General features: G+C 31.5%; 1 protein-coding gene across 2 annotated transcripts in view; it reads left to right on the top strand.

The window, feature by feature from the left end:
- Fur2 (furin-like protease 2) overlaps positions 1–25623 on the top strand; it is a 121358-nt gene that overhangs the window by 85753 nt on the left and 9982 nt on the right. For both annotated transcript variants that reach the window (XR_010882094.1, XM_067280636.1), the window contains exons 9-19: positions 6752–6900; positions 7061–7167; positions 7248–7365; positions 9601–9920; positions 10000–10130; positions 12926–12984; positions 16175–16359; positions 16590–16746; positions 19550–19705; positions 25127–25233; positions 25328–25421. Coding sequence is in view for 1 of the 2 variants with exons in the window: in XM_067280636.1 (XP_067136737.1) it covers positions 6752–6900; positions 7061–7167; positions 7248–7365; positions 9601–9920; positions 10000–10130; positions 12926–12984; positions 16175–16359; positions 16590–16746; positions 19550–19705; positions 25127–25233; positions 25328–25421 (1583 nt within the window). In the remaining variant the exon portion in view is untranslated. The remainder of the gene's footprint in view (positions 1–6751; positions 6901–7060; positions 7168–7247; positions 7366–9600; positions 9921–9999; positions 10131–12925; positions 12985–16174; positions 16360–16589; positions 16747–19549; positions 19706–25126; positions 25234–25327; positions 25422–25623) is intronic.

Here is a 25623-nt window from a genome sequence, read left to right as displayed (position 1 = left end):
TCTGTTTGATACTTTGGGCCATCGGGTTGTTCCTTATTTATTTTGGTGCAGTTAGTGCATTTAGGGGTTTCATTGGTGTTAGTGCACTCTTTATATTTGTGTCTTTTGGTGCAGTGGCTGCACCTTTCCCTATGATCACAGGAGGCCGCCTTATGGCCGAAGCCCGTACACCGAAAGCATCTAATAATGGGAATATAATCGTCAGCTATCAAAGTACCCCATTCATAACTTATCCGTTTCGTGGTTATTATCAGATTTCGGATTGCAGGAGAGACTGACATCACCACGTGTCGGCAGTCAGGCTTAGTTTTTGAAGGTATCATATGAGTGATTCTTGTTTCTCTGTGGAAAGCTTCCTTCGTAAGTTTCCTATTAATCTCGCTGTTTTGATCGTAGATTTTCTCGACAAGTTCCACCTTCTCCTCCTCCTGAGGCACGTTAAGCAGTATAACTCGAGGTTTCCGGCGTTTTGGTCGTATCATTTTAACTCTTTCGTTTAATTCCGGCAATTTCCCAATTGCCTCCTGTAAGTTCTGAACATCTTGCTCAGTTTTAAGTCTAATTTTTACACCTTTTCCCGGCACCGCTGTTATATTGCGTGTGCCTATTTTCAAGCTTGCAGGATCTATCTTAGTTTGGATCTCATTGAGCATTTCCTCTGGACAGAGGGTTTCACCATCCTCTGTAGTCGTAGTCTCAATAATGAGGTCCTGTGGTTTCACTTGTGTTTTATTATCAGCTATAGCTTCGGCTATAATATGTGTGGTACGACTCCCGCTGATCCTTCCCTTCCTTACTGCATCGGCGTAGGTACCCTTCCCTTCCTGCTCAGTTGAGCGGAGTGCTAATACTATTCCAAATAAGTTATTCGCAGCTGCGTGCATGTCAAGCGCCGCCTGTCTCACACTTTTCCTATTAGCAACCGAAACCGAGCCATAGGAATTTGCTGGGAGAGCTTGCATAATACAGTCAAGTCCTCTGGAAATTACAGCTAGTAACTTCCTTTCCGGCACGTCCGCCAAGGTATCCATGAGAACGATTGACAGAAGAGTATAGAGTCCAAGAAACCAAGTTTGTAGCCCGCACAGACGCGCACACACGAAAACAAGTAAAAACGCCGAACAGCGCAAAAACACGCTACCCGGCTACAGCTCGCCAAACGGCTCGGATACGCCGAACGGCTGAGACCAGAAAAACACGTGGAGAACAGTTCTTTGTTACAGAGATGACAACTAAGTAGCGATAACTTAATAACTAACAGAGTAATATTAACTAAATTTATACAGTATACAGAGCGCGTAATGGGCTAACAAAGCCCGTCGAAGAAAAGTCCGATTACACAAGGGGGGGCCGATGGGGCCCGAGAAAGAACGTAACTACAGACGGCTGTAACTCGCCAACCGCGAGACGTAGAACAAAATTAAAACACTCACGGCTTCCTTACAATTAGTTCTTCCCAACGGTGTATAATATCCATAGGAGAAATCACTAAATCCAAAGTTACAGCAGTCGGAAAGCAGAGCACACTTACTTCACGACTATAAGCATTGGCGACCATGCGCCCTCATACCAGTCCTAGGGGTCAAACATAAAATCAGTATTGCTTGCACCTAACAGAAAATAGGTGCAAAAAATGAACAAAACACAAGAACAAAACAATTGAAGGCAGGGGCGAATCCTGACCAAAATTTTTAGGCATGCTGAAAGTTATAATAATAACAGGCCTATCTTTAGCACTATCTTTAGCACTTCTTTTCTGATAGGCAGAAATGTTATTTGGTGTGAATAAAAAAGTATAGACTATTATAAAGCCCATTATATCTACACATAAAATATATGAAATATATTATAATGAAAAAGTATTAAAAATTTACAATAATAATTTAAATTTTGTGGGTCCTTGACACTGGGGCCCAAGGTTTAAGCCCTATTAATCTCTATGTAGATCCGCCCCTGTACACAATACATGTATGCTGACTGGGTACCGCAAACTTTCAATACAATCTGGCCATATTAAATACTTTGAGTGATGTCACACGAACAAGTGATCGAGTTCCCGCAAACATGGCACTGACTTAAGACAGCTATCCGCTAGCTGTCAATGTAAAAGCAAACACAATTGATAAAAGAATTTACACATTAGAATAAATTATTATTGGCATATTTGTTCTCATATATTGACAGTTAAAACTTTCTCTTAACCCTGCGTGAGTCGCTAGGAATCGTTCTCTTACTTAGGTCGCATGGGTCTTTCAGACCTGCCATTTTTATTATGAAATTAATAAAGTTCATCTATCGCGTAGAAAAACTACAATTTTTCTGTTAAATTCTACTTTTTGTTTTCTATCTAGTAGTATAAATTACTTCTGTATTGACAAAATTGTCTTTTCAATATTTATTTTTATGTAATTTGATGAAAAAAACACAAAATAATAAACATATCAAATTTCAACTCGCTGTAAGTTATCTGACATTTCACCGATCGTCATCGGGTTTGTTTGCAAATGGGGAAGAAAGATGACTCATTCATGTGAAGTTAGTAGAAATTCAGGACTACTGTCAAAAGATTTTTTAATTGACTTTGCGTTTCCCCATACCGGGAGAGTCAATAAACATTAATTGTTTTATGGCTCTATAAAAAATGCTTTTTTCTGGGTTTCAATTTGACTAATTGACAAAGTTTTTATTTTGTTTTACTCATAAGAATGTTGTCTTTAAGATTTAACAGATATTTTTGTTAGATTTTTACACATGAATTCTATTTTTAATTTTTTATGTGATATAGTCGTGTGTTAGGCTTAATTCAATCACCTAATATAAAAAATTGACATCGCTCAAAATATTATAGAATCCATCAAAATTTTTTGGTGATACTTTAGATATAAATGTTTTCTCTGCATGAAATGAAGCAATCGAAAAAATAATGAGTGGACCATCAAAAATTTGGCAATTTACAACATGTTTTCGATTCTGTAATTTGTTTTCTTCATAATATAAAATATTCATATAATAATACTTAAAAAATGTATCCATATCAATACCTGAATGTTATCAAAATGCAATAATCAAAAATTTTATAATTTTCACAATTTGTATTATCATAATTTATTTTTGAGTTTTTTTGTCACGCGTTGTGTATCGTGCGACAAAAAAGTCACTACGCTATCAAATGCAGCGATTTCATTTATAATTATATGTCATGTAGATCGGGATAACTTTTTAGATTTGTATTATTGTGCTGCAATGGAAAATGAATAAATAATAAATTTAGATTATAATTAAAAGTGTTTTTATCAGATTAATCTGGATTATTAGATTATAGAATAATGATATCTATGCGATATGATTGTCCCGTAGTTGTTATTATTTTATTTATATCTAATTCCATAATGTTTAGGGTGTAATTAGATAACTTCTAGTTTTTTATTACATTTGAATGAGTAAGCCTCTCAGAATTGTCTAGTAAGAAATTGACTACGATAAGACAAGCGAATTTATAGCGATTGTTTACGTTTGATTTCCAAGATCATTGCCGAGAAGGCAGGATATTTTCTGGCAATTTATAGCTAGACTGTTTTCACAAGTCTCTGATTGCTTAGCAAATGTGAAAAAAGGCAACTTGCATCGCCTAATATACGAGGAATAATTATAAATTAATTATAAAAATTATAAATAAAAATTATATGATGGAAATAGAATAATAATTAAAATAATAAAAAATTAATTAGCTATTACTTTCGAAAACAATATTATTACAAAAATATAAATATATAAATGAATAAAGATATCATAGGATTTAATAAACACCACACGACAACTTAAACGCGATAAAGTTATTGCGACACTTGCTATCGCCAACAGCGACAAATTAATTGATCTTTTCTTACCCCCATCATGAGTCGCATGGGTCTGTCAGACACGAAGTACTTTTTTTCTCAAAAATGAGCATTGCTATTCAAAAAATTTTTACATCATGTTAATCGGGTTAGAAAGTTAGAGGAATATTAATTTTTTCAGATTTTTTGAAAAATATTTAATATTAAAAAATTTTAACCAAAGTTTGCGCCAGGTTGGTGAGACCCGTGTGACTCACCTAAGGTTAAGCATCCAGCGCATGCTAAGCATGCCCAGAGAATTCGCCCCTGATTGAAGGCAATTGTTTAGTTCTTGGATTGCCTCTCTGTACCTGGTCAGTGCAAGGACTGTCTCCCCCGTAGTCTGCAGGTACAAAGATTGCCTCTTTTATGCCTAACAAGTGCAGGGATTGCTTCTTTCCTTCTGCCTCTGCCTTAATTCTATCATGGTATGACAATGTTGTGCGATGTCCTAATATCTCACATCTATATATCATATAGTATATTTTTAGAAAACCATTATTACTATCATTACTGTTTAATTAATTAATTTTTAATTTTTGAAAATTTATTTTAAGATCTAATGATATAAATTAACATTAAGTTGCCAGATAACAAAGACATTCTTTTTTAATTGATGCAGTTTTAAAAACTTATATGTTTCTATTATTATTTCATTAATTTTTAGATTTTAGAGTTTTGTTTATGTCTTTATACAGTTTTTTGTATTCTATTTGTACAGTAGCCAGGGTATTAAAATCAAACTTTCCAAAACTTTTTTTATTTTAGGGACCAGTAGTTTTTAAGTAATTTTTCTCATTTCAAATACATATGTATATAACAATGACTCTGTTACAATAGCATCTTACCATATTCATGACTATTGTACAATATTATGTATTAAGATATTTCATTCTAATAATTAATAATACATTTTTTTCTGTAGTCAAAGCTTGACTTTGGTATGCCATAGCACTAGGCACTGGTATATACAAGTATATCATGTATGATACACTCCACAACACAATAATAATAATAATTGTTATTATTATTATTATTTGAAGTTATCACAAATAACATTAACAAAACATAACAAACACCATCTTACTTAAGTCTTCCAAAGACTAACATTTCGTAGTAAGGAGGGGAGGATGAGGCCTCGATATTTTAAATCTGCACAAACTAATACAGATATTATGAGAGTTTTTCTACAGAAAACAAGAAACATAATAATTACATAAAGCTGTAACTTCTGCAGATAAAAATAATACACCATTAAACATACAAAACACTGATCTGGACCTAACATAGTACACAAAAATGTACAGATTTCATCAGACAATCTTAGGGTCAAAAGAAGCTCCATGACTGGCTCTCTAATGGTCTCATGCAGAATCACATTGACAGAACCATCAAACAGCTGGCTGGCTGATGAATACCTCTTTGGAGAAAAGTGTTTACGATTGCCACATATGACTAGGTCATAAATACAAGAAACAACACTTGCAGAAAATGCAACATCATACATGAAGCTATACAACACATCACACATCAGGTTGAAAGCTTCTAATACACCTGTGAGATCTCAATTAGAGTCTGAAACCTCGACCAAAATTTGTTTAAAGAAAATAGTTGTTTCAAATGAAATGCTCTTAGTAGATAAAATAGCATGAGAGAGCAAATCAGGAATTTGACCATTTTTTCCAACGATTGCAAAAACAGGAAGATAGAATGTATAATAAAACCAAATGTCATGTGAGTGAAGCTGGTAATATTTACAACCAGGATAAAAACACTTGACTCTGAATTATGTGCAGATCTTGACAAATTCAATAAACATCTTCGGCTGGTGTCCAATCTCCAGATTCTGCCTCACCTGGCCCCGGCAACAAACTATGGACCAATTGGAAACGTAGAGGATGGAGATCACAACCAATCAGAACATCTGATTGGGGATGTAAAACCTTTAAGAGGTCTAAATTCAAGGTCAGAGGGCGATTCTCCTCACTAAGACAACAGAGATTTTCCTACCAAGTCAACTGAAAGGATTTTCCTCCGAAGACAAAGCAATTTCCCTCAAGTCAAGCAGATTCTAACCAAGTTGATGAAAATGATTTCACGAGACAAGAGAGTGATCTCTCCAAGACCAAAGAGCTCTCCAGCTGAGACAGGGAAACTTTCATCCTGGATACAGGAAACAACGAACTGTGTTCTTTGCATTCTCCATCAGTGGACAGTCCTTATAGAACATTGATCTGCTGATAAAGAGTGACAAACTTTGGGAAACTTTATCATCATATGAACTTTGTATCCTGTCTGGACACTGGTAACACATCAGATTAGTTTTTAGGACCAAGGAAGGTCTCCCAACTTATGTAAGATGTCTTTTGTATTTTAGTAAACAGGTGTTAAATGTAAATGAAATTTGTGTCTGTGTCTAACGCCACCACCCACATATACAGTTGACACCGTCTTGTCATCCTGAATGACATCTCCTCTTTAATTAGGGGAGTGTTGATTTTGACACTAGGAAATATTGGGTCTGTGATAAGACGACATGGGGATCCTCCACACAACTGACTACTTACATCAACATAACCAAATAGCAAATATAATAAATCAAAAGCTTGCATATCAAACACAAACAAAATCTTCTATATACACCTCAGTCACAGAAAACATCACCATACAAAATACGTATTACCAGCCATAATCACAGATAAAACAATCCATCACAACAGACCAGACATCACATTCATTGACAAACAAAACAAAATTTGACATAACTGACATAAACATAGATATTTCAAACATTGACAATATATAAATACTTTTAATTTTAAAACAGTTTATTATCTATTATTAAATGTATACTATATACATATATATTCTTTTAGGTAACAGTTGATATGGATATGTCTTATTTTGAAGGCTTGAGAAATGGAAGAAAACCAAATCCTTTCACTCTTTGTACTCGCTCTCATACTGGTACCTCAGCTTCAGCTCCAATTGCAGCAGCTATCTGTGCTCTTGCTTTAGAAGCAAAGTAAATAAATTTACCATTTTTATATTTTATGAACTTTCATTTTTATAATACTAAAATTATGTATATACTTAAGAAACTTTAAATATAAGATTTTAAATAATCTTGAATAAAAATACATTTATAATATATTAAAATTAACTATTGGCAAAAATTTTTTTAGTCGTTTTCTATCTTGGCGAGACATGCAACATTTAGTAGTATTAACTTCTCGTCCAGAACCTTTATTACAAGAAACTGGCTGGCAGACAAATGGTGTTGGAAATAAAGGTAAAATTATAAAATTAAGTTATATATATAATGTCATTATAAAATATTATTTTATAAAGTAATTTAAATTTTTTATTTAGTGAGTCATAAATTTGGCTATGGTTTAATGGATGCTGCTGCCATGGTGAAATTAGCAAAACAGTGGACACCAGTTGGAAAGCAACATATCTGTAATACTCCTGCTGATAATACTGAAAGGTTATTTTAGTTTTAGTTGTTTGCATCTACTTGCTTGAATAAGTTATTTTAGTATTTTATTTTTTTGTCTTATGTTCAAGTTTTATATACAATTAAAAAAATTTTATTATATCAGCAATATTTTCTTTATATTCTTTAATTCATTGAAGAACACTGAATGTATTTGAATGTCTGACATTCTTCCACTTATATCAAGAACTATTATGTTTCTAAAATTTTGTTAACTAGGTGGATCAGCATCTGAATAAAATTTACTAATTCCTTCATTGAAATGAGCAATCCTGCAAACTCCATATTAACCCTTTCCACCCTGTGGATGCTAAGAGGTTCTTTTTTAACAAGCCCATTATGGGTTTTACCAAGTCCACACTGAGATAGCCTGGTGGTGAGGGACAGGACCCAGTATATCTGAATGGACCATTCCTTGAAAAATTTCTGGAGTTTTTCAACCTGTCTGGATTTGATCTCAGGTCTCCAGAGCACCAGATTACCATCCAAACTGCTCGGCCATCTGGCCATCCAGACAAAAGTAAAAATAATAAGAGGGTTTTTGTGTTTTTTTTAAAATTAAACATAATGAAAATGCCAAAAATAATAAACATGGATACAATTGGAAAGCATCATATTAGTAAAGTGCCATAAAGCAATAATTATGGAGTATACTACATTTGTTCAAATAATTTGTCACCACATAGAATGCATAATACATTTAAAAATCGCCAATTTATTAAATGAAATTTTAACTTAGTGCATATAATAGATTTTTCTCTAAAAATATATAAAATGGAAAAAGCATAAAGATAATCTTTATGCTAAAACTATATTCTAATGCTAAAAGAACAGATGTTGTTATTATTAATTTAATTGTTTTTGGTTTGTTATTAGATGTATATAGGTGTCATGAAATCTTTAGAGATTATATATAACATTAAATTAGTATAATACAAAAGAAAATATCAATTTTTACAGTTTGTGTATTACAGAAACACTCTTAATATTTCCCAATATTTTACTGAGGGCTATGAATAACTCTGTAAAGGGGGGAAGTTTTTAAATATATATCAATTAAAGTGAGTTACATCTTCTGTTTACTATTTAAGGCAGTGTTTCCCAACCTTTTTTGCGCTATGCCCCACCTAAGCCTTTTTAAAATTCTTATGCCCCCCTACATATACACTTAATTGCCACACTGTTTTGTCATAACCACGATAAAACACGATCCTTTCATCAAAGTCTCTTGCACTTTCCAGTCATTGCCAAATGCAACCTGGAACACCACAACTTACATCTGTCCACCTCAAGGTCTGGGCAAAGAATGTCCTTTCTCCTCTTTCACCGGCATCAGGACTTCGTTCATCTCTTTGTTCTCAGTGGTTCCCAGAATTGTTAATCCCACCCCAAGGGAAAAGGGTTATAAAGAAAAGTTCTAGAAGGAAAGTGAAACAAAGAACAAAGAAAACTAAAACTAACTTAAATCAATATTTACTATAAATATAGCATACAGTGGCTATACAGTTAACTTAAACTCTGGACGAGTCCATTTTCGAATTACCCCCCTTAAAAATCAAATTGCCCCCTGTGAGCATGGGTCCCATGTTGGGAAACACTGATTTAAGGCATCTTCAACTAAGAAAAGACAAATATTCCTGTAAAATTTATTTTACGAGAAATCCTGTAAAATTTACATTGGAGACATTATTAATTAATAATAAATAAACAACAACTAACCCGTTACATATAAAGACCAACAACTGCAAAAACAGTATTGGTAGTACGGTATTGGTAACAGTCGATGGTAGTACGGTAATCTTATATCAACTGGAAGGGAAGATCGGACCGAAGGTCCGGGTAGCGTAACTGGTAACGTGTCTGCACGGATAGCAGAAGTTGCGGGTTCGAATTCCGCTTCAGACCGATTCTTTTCTTCCAGTTAGGCCTAAATTTATTTAAATTATTTAATTAAAATTCTAATTATTAAATTTAGCAAAGAGATGGTGCCTAACGCCTAACTCTAGTATCAAATTAACTTAAATTATTAATATTTCTATAGCCATTTGTTAGCCTGATAATTCGGCAGTTGTTGGTCATTAATTAATAATGTTTGTTTAAATAAATATGAAATTTTATAGTTGCTTTTAAATCTCTTAATGTTATAAATTTAATTTTTTTTGAAGTAATAGCACTAGATTGTAAGTTTAATTTAGAGAATTTATAAATGTAGTTATTTAATTTCAGAGTTATTCCAAATTCTTCAGGAGAAGAACTTAAAGTTAATTTATATACAAAGGCATGTGCTGGAACACCTAATGCTGTGCGCTACTTAGAACATGTTCAAGTTTTAATTTCTCTTTATTATAAACCTCGTGGAAATCTTCATATAAGATTAATATCACCTTCTGGAACATCATCTAGTGTACTTTTACCAAGACCAAGAGATACTGAAGATGGTTCTCTTAATAATTGGCCCTTATTATCTGTGCATTTTTGGGGTGAACCTGCTGAAGGAAAATGGACCCTTATCATAAATACAGAATCACATAGATCACGTTCCTATGGTAGAAAAAAATATTTTATCCAAAATTATTTTTAAAGGTTTGATTATACAAAAATATTTAATTTATTTAAAATTATTAGGTCCAGGAAAATTACAAAAATGGTCTCTTAGTTTGTATGGAACTGAAACTCCACCACCTATTCACTTGTTGAGAAGTAACCATCCTTATCGTTTTAATCCTCTAATAAGAGAGACATCAGAAAATAGCAAAGTAAGCATTCATACAAATTAAAATTTTAGAATCTAATGAGTTTTTTTATTGTAATTGTATTTGAATTGTAGTAAGACTTGGTTACATTTGCTTTATTTAGACAAAAAACTATATTCTAGAATTAAGCTTGATTTACTATAACTACATTTTTAGTATAATTGTAATTTGATGCTATCGAAACTGTGTTGTAATTTATGTTATAGTAAACTGGCACAATGAAGTGACTTTCATTCAACACTTGCCTAGTTTTCCATCTTTTGTTCAGTTAGTACACCATTTACAGATGCGTTTCGGGCATTCGCCACTCCTCAGCTAACTAAACATGAAAACAGGTATAAAGTAACATAAGAAACACTACACGTTTTAACGTGAGCTAAACATACAAATTATTTCATAACCAGTAAAACATACCTCAGATTAAATCACACACCCACGAACAGCATGTAATGGATTGACAGGTGACATAAGAGATTGCATAAAGCTCACGTTAAAACGTGTAGTGTTTCTTATGTTACTTTATACCTGTTTTCATGTTTAGTTAGCTGAGGAGTGGCGAATGCCCGAAATGCATCTGTAAATGGTGTACTAACTGAATAAAAGATGGAAAACTAGGCAAGTGTTGAATGAAAGTCACTTCATTGTGCCAGTTTACTATAATTGTAACTATTATAATTATTGTGTACACATGTGGATTGCATTGGACATGTGTTATGTAAACCTCCAGGGGATAATCCACACCGAATTGCCCCTTGACCTAGTTAGGCAACCCCGCACCTCTGATCTTTGTCGTGTTTCTTTTGTCTTCGGTCAGTTGTGCATTAGCTGTGGTGACACTTAGACCCAAAGGCACAAAGTTACATTTGTATTATAATAAAGTTAATTATATATGTTAACAAGTAATCATTTGTTTTATGGACACAACAACATGGTTAACTCATATGTTTTAAATTCTTTAAAACATGTTTATCATCTAATATAAAATGACCTACGTGGCCCCAGGCAATGGAATGTATCAAGTGACATATAACTTGAATATGTTTTGGATGAAGAAGCGTATGAAACACTTTGATAAAGAGATTTTCATATTATTTTCTGCTAATTTTTGAAAATCTTTCATTAATTATGTAAAAATATATGACCTAATATTCTTTCAAGGTTTGTTCAACATAAGAAAATTTTTATTTTTAATTAAACTTTTTAATAAATAAATGGTATGTACATTTACTTTTTGCCTTTATTTATTACCATCATCATTAAACACATGTTGAAAACTTTGTATTTTCAATGTGATAATGTCAGTATATATGCATGTATTATGTAATATTCATCCCATTTATATATACATGTGTGTGTGTGTACATGTACAGAGTGAATGTAATTAAACTATGGTGATTAGAACATTGTGGTGGGTGATCTGGTGGATAGATTGTGGCAAGACACGATGAATGTTTTTACTTTATTTTGTGCTTTATTTTATTTAATTTTAGCATTTATAAACATATGTATTGAGATTTATTTTTAATCTGGGTTGCATGGGGATCCATCAAGGTCAGTACAAACATAAAATAACAGTTATCTTTTGTGATTCTCATTACAAATTGTATTAACCAAGATATACATATAATGATAAAACTCACCTATCTTAAACTTAAGAAGACAATTGTAAGAGTCCAAAGACTTGGAGAGATACTTCTAGTCCCAAAATGGTGGATAGTGTCAGTTTAATATTCAGTGGTATCATAAAAATGGGAATAGTCAGGCAAGGCAATCATTCTTCTTCATACAGTCATCAGGAATGTTACAACCTGGCAATCTTCCTCTTCCTTCTCCTTGTTGAAGGTGATCTCCGTCATCCTTCTACACTCAAAAAGGAAAAGTGGCCTGTATTCTCCTGTCCACCTGTATATATTCTTCTCTCCCCCTGCTGGATTTATTACCTTTCTAGGCAACATAGCATCAAGACAAAAAGAAAGGCAGAGAAAGTGAAAAGACAAAGGAGGAGAACATTATAGAAATATACAGTATATAAACAATTAACTATAACTAAGTATATTTACATATACAGTATTTCATGGCAGTTGACTGTTACAGTATTTCACAATTGTTATTTTAATAGAAATATATAAAAGATGATAGCTTTTCAACAGTTTTATTTTTATGTCAATTGTTATTTTTTATTGTTTAATTAATATGTAATAAAGTTTTAAGTATAATATCTTAAGATATCAATTTTTATAATTATTTATAGAGGAAATTAAGTTCTAGATTGTTTACATCCCTAGATTCTTTCTTATAATCAGCAATAAACAATTTATTACTGCAGCTCTTTTTTGAATTTCATTGTTTGTATGTAACTGCACTAACTTATGTATTCCATATTTTTCTCTATTCTCTTGATTAGTAAATGAATCACATTTTCTTTTATAATACATAAAACTGATTTTATTTTAGCACATGTTTATGCAAATATATCATCTCAAAATTTGCAAAAGCAATCAACAAGCAAACATTAAATATATTTTAGAACTTGCCTTTGAAATGTTAAGATTTATGTTATGTTTAAATACTGTTGTTGAAGTATTGTAAATGGCAATTATTAGAAGAATACTACAATTTCGGGCATCATTAAACTATTTCATTTAACCTATAGTTTTAATAAAATATATTTTATATTGTAAATATGCATATATCTATATATATATATATATATATATATATATATATATATATATTATTGTCTAAGTATTTTTATACATTTTCTAATCCAAGTTGTTTAAGTGTTATAATCTTTTCAGAATCCTTGTAAAACTGAATATGAAAAACATGGAAAAAAGTTTTTTGATCCAGAACCTGGGTAAAATTATTAATAATCTATATAATAATTTATAGAATATGATTAGAAATTTACAATACAGGGTTGTTAAAAATTAAGTTCTACTTAGAGGGTTCTACCACATGTTCTAAGGCTCCAAATGAAATGAAATTTAAACAGCAAATACTTGGAATAATGTGTTCACCATTTATTGAAAAAAAAAAATACAAAACATTGCTAATAAATGGCACTTTAGTAATAAAAATCACTTGAAAAGCTTTACAAATGTTCATTATGGCCTCCACTGTTGTCAACAATATTTTCCATTTATAATAGGGCATATTCTAATGCAGAATGAAAGACATCTGCTGGAATGGACAGATCATGACATCTAATGCAATCCTTCAGCTGTTCTCTGACAGTGTGACATCTTTCAAGATACCAAGCTCTTCAATAAAAAAACATCCTATAAGCGGACGTCATATGAGGTGAGGTCAGATGATCAAGGAGGACAGGTTGAATGGTAATAACAGCTGATAACCCATCATCTGTAAAATACTGCCCTAATAAATTTTGAAGACTGGGTGATGTGGTGTGATGCACAACCTTGCATGAATATGATTTCTTGAATGCACCTGCATTGTTGAAGCTCTGATATTTACAAAATTTACCAACATGTCATGATACTGCTGTCCAGTTACAGAATAGGTATGGTTTGAGTAACCTCTTCAAAATATTATGGCCCACCAATGAACATAGCCATAAATCTACAGCACACAGTCACTATTGAAGAATGCAATGAGATGTCTTGGATAACTTGAGGATTTTCTATTGTCAAAGTGTGGCAGTTCTGGGCATCAGCCCAAAGAATGTTCCATGGCCACAGGATAGCAATTGAAATTCTCACCAGGAACTGAAGCACAAATTTTACACAAATTTCTATCCTGTAGATACAGTATTACAACATCTGATGCTGCACTAGTCTTAAGTATCATATGGCATGTCCACCTCATGGGCAATGGCTGGTACACTTACACAACCACAAGGAGATTGATTAGACAAATCCATAACAGCCATAGCCATATCTTCAACCCAGGAGGATCTACTTGTTTTTGATCTCTACCTGATAGAATGTGAAGATGTCCTGTTATTTCAAATTTATCAATAATTTTGTGAACAACACGAGAAAACATTGGTCCACACCTTATGATCTTTTGATGCCTGAATTCTCTAAGAGCCACAATTACATTGTTGTTATTCTGATAAAACAATTTGACCTAACAGTACTTTTTTTGCAACATTAGCTTTGCTCATGAAGTGGAGGTAAGCACCAAGGCTTTTGAAGAGCTTACAAACAAAATGTACCAACGTTATTGCGCTTTGCACGTAGTTTTGAAAGTTATCACATTACTAACATTTTCAGTTCACATCTATGACCTTCTTCAGGCAGATCTTTTTGTAAAACAATTCCTTCTGATGCTGGTGATGGTTTATTTTTCATTTGGCTCCATTGTATTTGAATTTTGAACATTTCCATTTTATGAATTTTTAAACAAGTGTGCATGCATCGTTTGTCGTAGTGCTGGGTCATACATAGCTTTCCATGCCTTCAAGATTTGTTTTTCATCTTTAAAATTAATTGAAAGCCCCTGACAGTCTGCTATAAAAATCTCCAATTCCTCCAAATTTTTAAGTTGGTTTATATGGCAGGTTTGTTGCATTAGTGTCAGGGCCGGATTTTAGGCGATTGGAGAGATTGGTACCAATCGGGCCCTGCGCTTGAAGGGGCCCCGCATCACGTCAAAATTTATATGTTTAAAAATAGTACATGTTACAAAAATAAATATCTAGGTATATTATTATTAAAAATAAAACAATATATTTCAATATGTAAATTAACAGTTAATTAATTTTGTTATTTAAAGTTTGAGGGGCCCCGCAAAAAAAATTCAATCGGGCCTCGCACCTATTGGATCTGGCGCTGATTAGTGTAGCCTGTTGTAGTTCTGGTATAATCCCATTCTCACTGGCATATGTAGCTAAAGCATTATGTGCCAGAAGGAATCATTTCTCAAAAAGATCTGCCTGAAGAAGGTTTTAGACGTAGACTGAAAATGTTAGTAACACGATAACTTTCAAAACTACGTGCAAAGCACAATAAGGTTGGTATGTTCTGTTTATAATTAACACTTTGTTTAGTGGGTTGTTTTTATTGAAAGAGCTTACATTCTGATTTCTTTTATAGAGCTAAGTAGTCAACGTTAGACAATTTACATAAAGCTATTGTACAGCACCACCTATTATCAATTTTTTGTACTAATTTTTTTTAATAAATGATGAGCATATTGTTTGAAGTACCTGCTGTTTAAATTTCATTCTATTTGGAGCCTTAGAACATGCTACAGAACCCTCTAAGTAGAGGAACTTAATTTTTAACAACTCTGTATATAATTATAAGCAATTAATGAATGCTTTATTTTCAAATTTCAAAATAAGTTTTTCTTAAAATAATGGAAGTTTAAAGTTAAAATATTTATTTAAATATATCATATTAAATCCTGCTTGGAACTATAATTGTGTACTAATTTATTATTTAGCTTAAAGATAAGCTGTTAGACAACTATCTTGTGTTAATTTATAATTAAATTAAATAATTTGAAAGTTTCTGGAAGAAAAGATCAATCTGAATTGAGATTTGAACCTGTATCTTCCCCATATCTTTGTAGATATAATTATCATTTACACTAACAGATCTCTATTTAACTTTTGCTTCCAGATCTATAAAAATCAAACCCATATAACAATACTGATTAATATGTAGTTATGTATTTATATTGGAGCTCTCAACTGTCCACTTTTTATGAGGACAATTATCTTTTTGAGGGTACTGTTTGTCTGTCTGCTGTCTTCAGCATTTTTTCACTTTTTTCTCCAATTATTTTCTCCACTTTTTTCTCCACTACTTTCAATTATCAATGGGAATATTTGGAACAGTGAAATTGCATTTGTTTTTGAAAAGTAAACATTATCCATTTTATAAAATAAAAGATTAACAAATTTGTTACAGTAGTATAAAGTAAAAGAATAAACATAAAAATAAAGAATAATAATGTAATACACTAAAATAAAATAAAAACTAAAAAAGTATTTTATGACTGATTATATGCAGGAAATTATAGTAATTTTTAAATATTTCAATTCATGGATTACAGTATTTATTTTTTTTTAATAGAAAATGTGTAGAAGAATGTCCTGATGGTAAATTTGAAAATAAAACATATAATATTTGTTCTCCTTGCAACTTTCCATGTTTAAATTGCTTTGGTCCAAATTCTGATAATTGTTTATCTTGTATAAAATCATATTACCTTCAGGAAGATTTCTGTGTGCAAGACTGCTCTGGTGGTTATTACAAAGGTATTTATTAATATTTTGTATTTAATTCTAATAATTTTCTTAATTTTTAAAAGACAATTTAAAACTTATAATTGAATAATATTTGTAATAAATCTTTTTATAAAAATAATATGGATAAAAACTAATAAAAAATTGCATAATTTTTTTTATTTAAAACACTTTTTTAAAAATTTGGTATTTATTCTTTAATAGAAAATGCTATTATTATTACCAGTATTTTTTTTTAACAGATGAGGAGACAAATGAGTGTTTGCCTTGCATTAGTCAATGCATGTTATGTGAAAACAATCCTTCGTATTGTCTGAGTTGTAAAACTGGATTATATTTATTTGAAAATCATTGTGTCCCAGAATGTCCAGAACATACTTATCATGATTCAGAACACAGGTATTTTTCTACTGTTTTAATTTTAAAAATTACTGATACATAATATTTGAAGCAATTATTAAAAAATATTGATAAAATGGTAAATTTAAGAAATATAGATTGGAGTAGATTGATTAAAAATATAAATCAGGAGGTGCTCTAATTAAAATGTAACAAAATAATTCATTAATGTCATATTTGGCATAATCAATATTCGTTAAAGCAACTGATAAAAGATGAATAAGTATTAATTCAAGATTACATACACACACATACAAAAATAAATATAAAGTAATTTTATGAACAGCAATTTATTGAATTGATTAGTACAAATCATGTAACATGTCAAAATATATAAAATATTATATAAAATTTTATACTAGTAGTAGTTATGTGATTTGAATAAGATTTCTCATTGTGCAGTAATATAATCTCATCGGTAATAAATTTCTTTCCATACCTAACTTATAGTCTGAACTTTACATCTGCAACAACATTTGTGATTTTGATAGTTAATTTAGCAGTAGTTAGAATGGATACTCTTGTCCTTGATGAATAGAACAGATAGAGGTTTATCAAGGTAAGATCTTGGAAGTGAAATGGCCATGCCATTATGCCACTCTAAGTCAATAGTCTGAAAAAAACGCCAGAAGAACATTGTACATTTGTGATAGTATGGTGGAGCACCATACTGTTGATTGAAACAAGAAAAACTTTTTTCTATCATAATATGGAAATGAGGTATTTCTGGAGCATATCCACAATACGTGTGACCTGTATATTTTCTTCAAAATCACAATACAAAAACTAAAATTGACTTTTAAGATTTCCAAGGATGTAAGATGATGTGTGTTTTCCTAAATCAACTTGTTGTACTAATTCATTTTCCTCACAAGTGAAATGTCTATTTGTCATTGGAAATTTAACATTTAAGAAAGTTTTAATTCATATCAATGTAATATAACATTTCAGCATAAAATATGTAATGCTATTCCTTATCTGTTTTATGGATAGCTTGAAAAATTTACAATTTGCAGTTTTAGGTGTAACATTTTTTCAAAATATTTCACACAGTATTTATTGAAAATGAAATTCCTGATTGGCATACATTTATTTTGATTGATTATAAATCTTGCTTGTGCCACTGTTTTTTATTCACTTGTTTGGAGTCTACCAGTTTTATTTGTATAGCATACACTGCATCATGTTTCAACAAAATCTTTGTTCCATTAGTATATAGAATTTCATTAGAAGATTTCTATGGTTTATAGTATGAAACTTCTTTACATTGTAAAGTTTGTTGGAGAAATCAAAACATGCATTAAGCATGGTCAGTATTTGCAAATATCATCATTTTACATTTCTCTGAAGAAGTACCACAAAAATACTATAATGTTATTGCTATATTATAAGTTTTTGGATATCTATTTTCTTTCCATATTTGCTAACTGAAAAATAGATGTCTATTGGAAAAATGATAAATGTATACACTTATAAGGATTCATATATTGCAGATTACATGAAATTTTTTAAAATAAGATATGGTCCTCCAATTAAAAACATCCAGCAACTAGTTGCCTAACTTTCCCCAGAAACATTTAAAACTGATGTGTAATGCCATCTGTTATGATATTTTATTATTAAAAATTCTATATATAATTAATTATTATAAAATGAAAACAGCTTAATTTTGAGGGTAGTAATGGGTTTTATAAAAAGTTGTAAATGATGATGATAAGGAAAATTATCATTAAGTCCGATCCTACTGGAGATATGACATATTACCTCTATCTCCCTCCTTACCTCCTCAACCTTTAACCATCAAAATTTAATAGCATCAATCCACTTAATACACAAACCTCCTGCAAAATTTCAGAAATATTCAACAAAAAGCACAGGAATTATTAAGTTTCAAAGAGGGTGAACAAAATCATCTTCCCACATGCACACCAGCATCCATACAAATAGAAAAAAATCCCTGAATTTTTTTTTGCATTGCTCAGCGTTTCAATGGCTCTCAAGTCCAAAAATGTAAAAATCTTGGGGCGTTATTTTTGACTGATTGCCATACTTTCCTTCTGTATGTATATAACAGAGCTGGGAAAATAAAAATGTTTCCCACCTCTGGCAAAGAAATCTTTCAACTATACAGGGTGGGCCAACGAAAACGAAACGGCAGTGTGTTCGTGTTCGTCCAAGCAAATTGCTCAGACAGGTCGATTTTATTCTCGAGGGGACATCTTATGCAATAAAGTTTTTGCGATTCTGAACACAACAGACAACAAAAAATTTTAAAAACTCATTTATTTTGCATTAACTAAACAAACATTTATTTCAAAAAAAAAATGTTTGTTTAGTTAATATTCAGATTCGCAAAAACTTTATTGCATAAGATGTCCCCTCGAGAATAAAATTGACCTGTCCGAGCGATTTGCTTAAATGAACACGAACACTCTTCCGTTTCGTTTTCGTTGGCCCACCCTGTATATATTTTTTAGAGTATTTTATATATTTTCTTTTGTTTGTTTCTGCTTCAAAATATTTTATATTTTGCTTCATTGTAATTTTATTATTTTATAAAATTGATTGATATATTAATGAAAAAGAATTAAAATTGCATTAAAACATCAGATTCTATAATTGTTTTCCTTGTTTTACTGTTAAGTATTTTGTTTATAAAATAATCTATAAATATTGAATTATTATCTTTGGAGATTTAATAATTAATAATAAACATTTTTAAAAATTTTTAATATAAATTAACAATTAAAAAAAAATTATTTAAAATTAAAATTTTATTTTAAAAATAAAATATATTTTTCAGATGTGTACCTTGTCATAGTAATTGTGAAACATGTAAAGGTTTAAATGAGAATGAATGTACAAGTTGTGCACTTGGCAATTTTCTGCATTTAGGAAGATGTATTCAAAAATGTCCTGATTATTATTTTGAAGACCGAGAACATAAAGAATGTGTTGAGTAAGTTAATGTTCTTTGATAGAATTAATTTAGTATTTAAGTTAGGTCATACTGTTAGACTTTACGCTTATTGGAGAGATTAGTAAAAAGGCAGTTGGACTAGCGTAACCGGTTATGTAACAAAGGAACAAAGAGTGCACAAAGATACACACAGTCTTGACGCACGGAAGGTCAGTGCTGGAAAGGGGAGAGTGAAATGAGGTCATCTTCCCCGAGGGGTCAACAGTGCCACTAACCTTTTATTATATCAGAAGAACATCTACAAAACATTGTGATCATTGATTCCAACACATACTGTGGACAATGTTTTATAAATTTGTTTTATTAACAGTATTTCAATGAAAACTGTATAAGTCTAATATGTTAAATTGTGAAATGCAGTAGCATTAAAATAACTTATATACAGTCAAACCTTGGTTTTCAAACAGTTCGATTTATGAACGAAATTTTGAACTCATGTTTGCCTCTGTTGCTGTATGGTAATTCAGTTGTCAAACAAGTTACTTGTGAGAACCAGTCACAGATTAGACTGACACAGATAGTCAACTCCCTATACTTCCTATGTTAAAGAAAGTTGACAACTTGGCCAATCAACAACATGACTACCGATTAAGAAGTTATGGCTCTGAGATTTCCTTGTGTCATTAGATATCATGGCACATTGCTATTTAAATTAGATTTCAATGCACATGTGGGAAAAATACAATTTCTGTTTTTTAGTATGTGCTGCAGTTGAATCTAAATCCAATTAATAAAAAAAACCTCATTAATTGATATTCATGTAATATAAATAGCATCCAAGAATTTGTGTTTAAATATGCTTAAGTTAAATTAAATAACAAAAATTTATTAATATAATATTTAATATTTATTAGTACTATATGGCTAGTTAATTAAAACTAAAAATAATAAAATAATAATTAAAATTCTGGCCTTTAAACTGAAACTAGAATTAAAAATAAAATAAAAATTAATAAATTAATTAAAATTAAAATTGAAATCAAATCAATTGAAACATAATATTTTGGAAAGTGTGGATAAAGTACTTGTCATCTTGATTGATTTAGTGTGTGTGTGTGTGTGTGTATATATATATTAAAAGTAAAAGCATATATTATTATATATAATATCATATTGCATTTATAGGCATTTTTATGCATAAAATATAGCTAAAAGGGTGGAAAAAAAGGCTAAAATGGTTTAGTCCATTTTATATTGTTTCTTATGAAAAAATTTGTTTCTGTTTTACAACAAATCTGTTTTCAAACAACTTTTAGGAACAATTTAAGTCAAAACACAACATCTTATGTTGCTGAGAAATTTAATAAACGCAACAAACATTTTTAGCCAAATCTATTGGCCATCGTCAGGTTAAACAAATTCGAATATAAACAAATGGAACAAAATTTAAATACAAATAAATTACCATATACAAAAATTTTGTGACAATTCATTGATTCCTGGTGTCACTGTTTCTATGGGGAAAAATGTCTTGATGATTTTAAGTATTTTATATATATAGAATATAGATTATATGTGCTTATTGATGTCATGGAATATTGTAATCTCATACCAATGTTTTTATATAAAACACACACTAAATTATACAATATATAACTAATTGAAAATGTTGCAAAAAATGTGGAAAAACTATGATGTGTTAGTGCATCAATTTTGGATGCCATTCAAATTTAATGAAATAATTTTCATAATTTTTTTGAACTATCAACAATATTTTGTTATACACTTTACATTCAGAATAAATAGACTTAATGTTTTTCTTAAATTGTAATATAAATATTATGAAACTGATCTTAATTTTACAAAAAGTAGTCTTAAAATTCTATATCATTTTAGATATATCCATGTTATAGATGAGTGAGTATAGAAAGAATTTATTGATGTTATTGAGAATATTGGATTTAATAAGCATAATTGTAATAAACTCCAATAACCACCACCTTATAAGTTGCTGAGGGAATTTTTAATTAAGAAAACAAACGTTTTTGATCTATTCCATAGATCATCTTCAGGTTTAAACTGACGAACAAAAATAATTCCAAAGAATGGAACACAAAATATTTAAATTCAAAAAAACCCGACAACGTAGCAACTAATTAAAACTAGAATTAAAGCGCAAAAAATACTCAAATGTAAATTAACAAACACATAACAATATTAAAGTTATTAGTACACGCTAAATATCATTTAACAGATAACAAAATATTAAGGTTCTCCAAATACGAAACACATCGCAAATCATGAGCCATTTGTAAGTCTCTTAATTGCAAACTTCCAAGCTGACGGTAATCCCTCAGCGTCCCTGGCGTTAATGCATCTATTCTCGAGTCTACTCTTGTAAATTTTTATTTTTTCCGTCGTCTTTGCTAAAGTTGGAGAATATATTTGTTTGACGATTTCCGCTTCTTCCCATCCAACGACGGATCCTTCGGCCTGGGCCATCTGGGCCAGAACAGTTGCGTTAGAACATTTCCTTACATCATATTTATGCTCTTTGATTCTTACACCTAGGTTCCTTGTAGTAACCCCTATATACTCCTGTTTTAGTCCTAATTGCTGATTTTCATAAGGGATCCTATAGACCCCAGCTCTATCCTCTTTCTTAATCTTCCCTTTATCAGTTCTCAGAATTTTGTAGAGGTTCGGGGCTCATTTGAAGATCAATGTTGATTTTTTAATGTCCGCTATCTCCTTCATAATGCCCCATACATTTTTGTTGAAAGTAAACTTGGTAAATATCCACTAGGTCTTTGTTTAGAGGTTCTTGTGTCACTCTTTTCAAACTTCCTCACGATACCATTAATTACGCTTCTTCTGTAGCCCAAGCTCTCTGCTATTTGCATGATCCTGTCGATTTCGTTAACCCTGTCTATAACGTTATCGCAATAAGTAAAAGCCCTCCTGACTAAGGTACGAAAGGCTGCTAATTTATAACAAAATGGATCATTTGACTGTGGCGGGATGTAGAGTGGGCTATGCGTGGGTTTAGTATACACTTTAGTGAATAGATGCCCTCTCTTAAAAGTGATATTGATGTCTAAGAAGTGTACCTCCACTGAACTTTTTTGCTCTAGTTTCAGACGTAGGCCGTCTTCGTTATCGTTAATTCTTTCTATAAAGGTATTAATTCCTCGATTACTTCTCCAAATTATAAGGATATCGTCAACATATCTCTTGTAGTAAACCATACTGTTTCTGAAGCTGTGCAGAACCTTTTCTTCAATTTTCTTAACCACTAATTTGCACAGAAGCCCCGACATAGGGCTTCCCATAGGAACTCCCCTATTCTGTTTGTAAGTATGGCCTTCGAAGCCAAAGAAGGATTCACAGCATACCAGGTTAGCCATCTCCAAAACATCGTCCCTGTGGTGTAACAACTCTGGGTTTACTTTAAATAAGGATTCCATTAGCGCTTCCAAACAGGACTCAATTTTTACGGATGGGTACATACTCTCGTAATCTAATATAGTACCCACTTCCTCATCCATCAGAGTTATGTCTTGCAGCTCTTTAACTACTACCGTAGGATCCTTTGCAACCAATATACTGTCTTCCAGTAGGGAGGAAAGATAACCATGCAACCTTTTTTCTAAGAAAAACGTAGGGGCTTTAATTTTTTCCACAATTGGCCTTATTCTCTTGCCTTCTTTATGCGTTTTAGCAAACGCAAATAGCCTTGGGACCCCAGGTCTGGGGTTACGGCACTTCTTGATAAATGGTAAAATCGTCGAGAGCTTACTTCCTTCGAGTTTCTTGAGTCTCCTATCTATATTCTCAACGATTTTATCGTTGGTCCTAACACACTCCGTCTCTTCGAGGTACTCCTCCAATGCTTTATTATAAGTCTGCCTTTTCATGATGACTATTTGTTTACTCTTATCCGCTCTTGCAGCCACCAAGTCGTTTACTTTCAGCCAACGTTTAGTGTAACGGATGTCTTTGTCTTCACTCCCTCCTCTTCTCCACTTTTCCTGATTATTAATAATCGTTTTCCAACGTAGATAATCTTTCTCTATCGGATCTAAGCCAACTAATCCTCTTTCGATCTCTTGAATGGAGGTTTCCCAACTCGCTGCGTTCTCGGGGACGAAGTTCGGGCCGTTACTCAGTACCTCCTTCACTCTTTCCAGAACTTGAACCTGGTCCCATACAACATATGTAGTAATGTTCCTTTCAAACTTTCTCGGGCTTTGTTTACTAAGAATCCATTTCATTTTCTTAACATAGCTCTTTGTTAAACTCTTATGGATATTATCCGTAAGACCAACAACACCTTCATTAATATCCATTAACTTTTCCGGATTTTCTTTAAAAATCTTATCTTCGAGGTCAATGAGGCGATGCAGGAGCCCATATTTTTTGTTTCTTACTAATTTAATAGACCTTCTTAGACACGCCAAACAAAATCTGAACTTTAGCGAGCGGCACTCTTTCTGGACGGAGAGTCTAAAGATTGACATGGGAAAAACTTTGTTTTTCAAACATTCCCTTAAGAATTCGAACTTACAATTAGCTTTGACCTGATAAAGGGAAGATTAAGAAAGAGGATAGAGCTGGGGTCTATAGGATCCCTTATGAAAATCAGCGATTAGGACTAAAACAGGAGTATATAGGGGTTACTACAAGGAACCTAGGTGTAAGAATCAAAGAGCATAAATATGATGTAAGGAAATGTTCTAACGCAACTGTTCTGGCCCAGATGGCCCAGGCCGAAGGATCCGTCGTTGGATGGGAAGAGGCGGAAATCGTCAAACAAATATATTCTCCAACTTTAGCAAAGACGACGGAAAAAATAAAAATTTACAAGAGTAGACTCGAGAATAGATGCATTAACGCCAGGGATGCTGAGGGATTACCGTCAGCTTGGAAGTTTGCAATTAAGAGACTTACAAATGGCTCATGATTTGCGATGTGTTTCGTATTTGGAGAACCTTAATATTTTGTTATCTGTTAAATGATATTTAGCGTGTACTAATAACTTTAATATTGTTATGTGTTTGTTAATTTACATTTGAGTATTTTTTGCGCTTTAATTCTAGTTTTAATTAGTTGCTACGTTGTCGGGTTTTTTTGAATTTAAATATTTTGTGTTCCATTCTTTGGAATTATTTTTGTTCGTCAGTTTAAACCTGAAGATGATCTATGGAATAGATCAAAAACGTTTGTTTTCTTAATTAAAAATTCCCTCAGCAACTTATAAGGTGGTGGTTATTGGAGTTTATGTTTTTTGCTGAGTACGTTTATGTTTAATATCATAATTGCAATAATGAACAATATTCTTATCTGTAAATAAATAATAGAGAAGAGAAAAAACTTGAACATTGCTTTGATTAAATTAATAATAAAATGTTTTTTCTTAGAACCAAATTCATTTAATTATTGAATTTTTGGATTTTGCAGATGTGATATTGGATGCAAAAATTGTGACCAAGAAAAATGTTATTTGTGTGATAAAGATTGGAAATTACAAAATGGATATTGCATTTTTGAAAAAGCATGTAAAGCAGGTAAGTTACATTTGATGATTATATATTTACATACAAATGAAGATATTTATTGGATTCTAAATTATTTTAAATTTAATTATGATCATTTTTTTAGGTGAATCTTGTGTAACAGGCTATAAATGCAGCAAAACTTGTAAAGAATGCAATGGACCTAGGAGAAATGATTGTACTGATTGTGATTTTCCCAGGTATCATCAATTGTTTATGACATATATATCAATGCATAACAGTTTTATCTAATATTTAGCTGTAATTTTATAATAATATAATTATTTATTTTTAGTTATATGTAAGTTTCGAAAAGTTAAATTTATGTTAAAATATACTACAATGGAATACTGGTTAACTTGAATTGATTAGGGAAAAAATTTGGACTTCAAGTTAAAACGT

Source organism: Centruroides vittatus, unplaced genomic scaffold, assembly GCF_030686945.1.
Source record: "Centruroides vittatus isolate TY-2023 unplaced genomic scaffold, ASM3068694v2 contig_888, whole genome shotgun sequence".
In the NCBI taxonomy this organism is placed as follows: domain Eukaryota; kingdom Metazoa; phylum Arthropoda; class Arachnida; order Scorpiones; family Buthidae; genus Centruroides; species Centruroides vittatus.
Note: the sequence above shows the minus strand (reverse complement) of the source record. Positions and strands in the feature narration are given on the sequence as shown.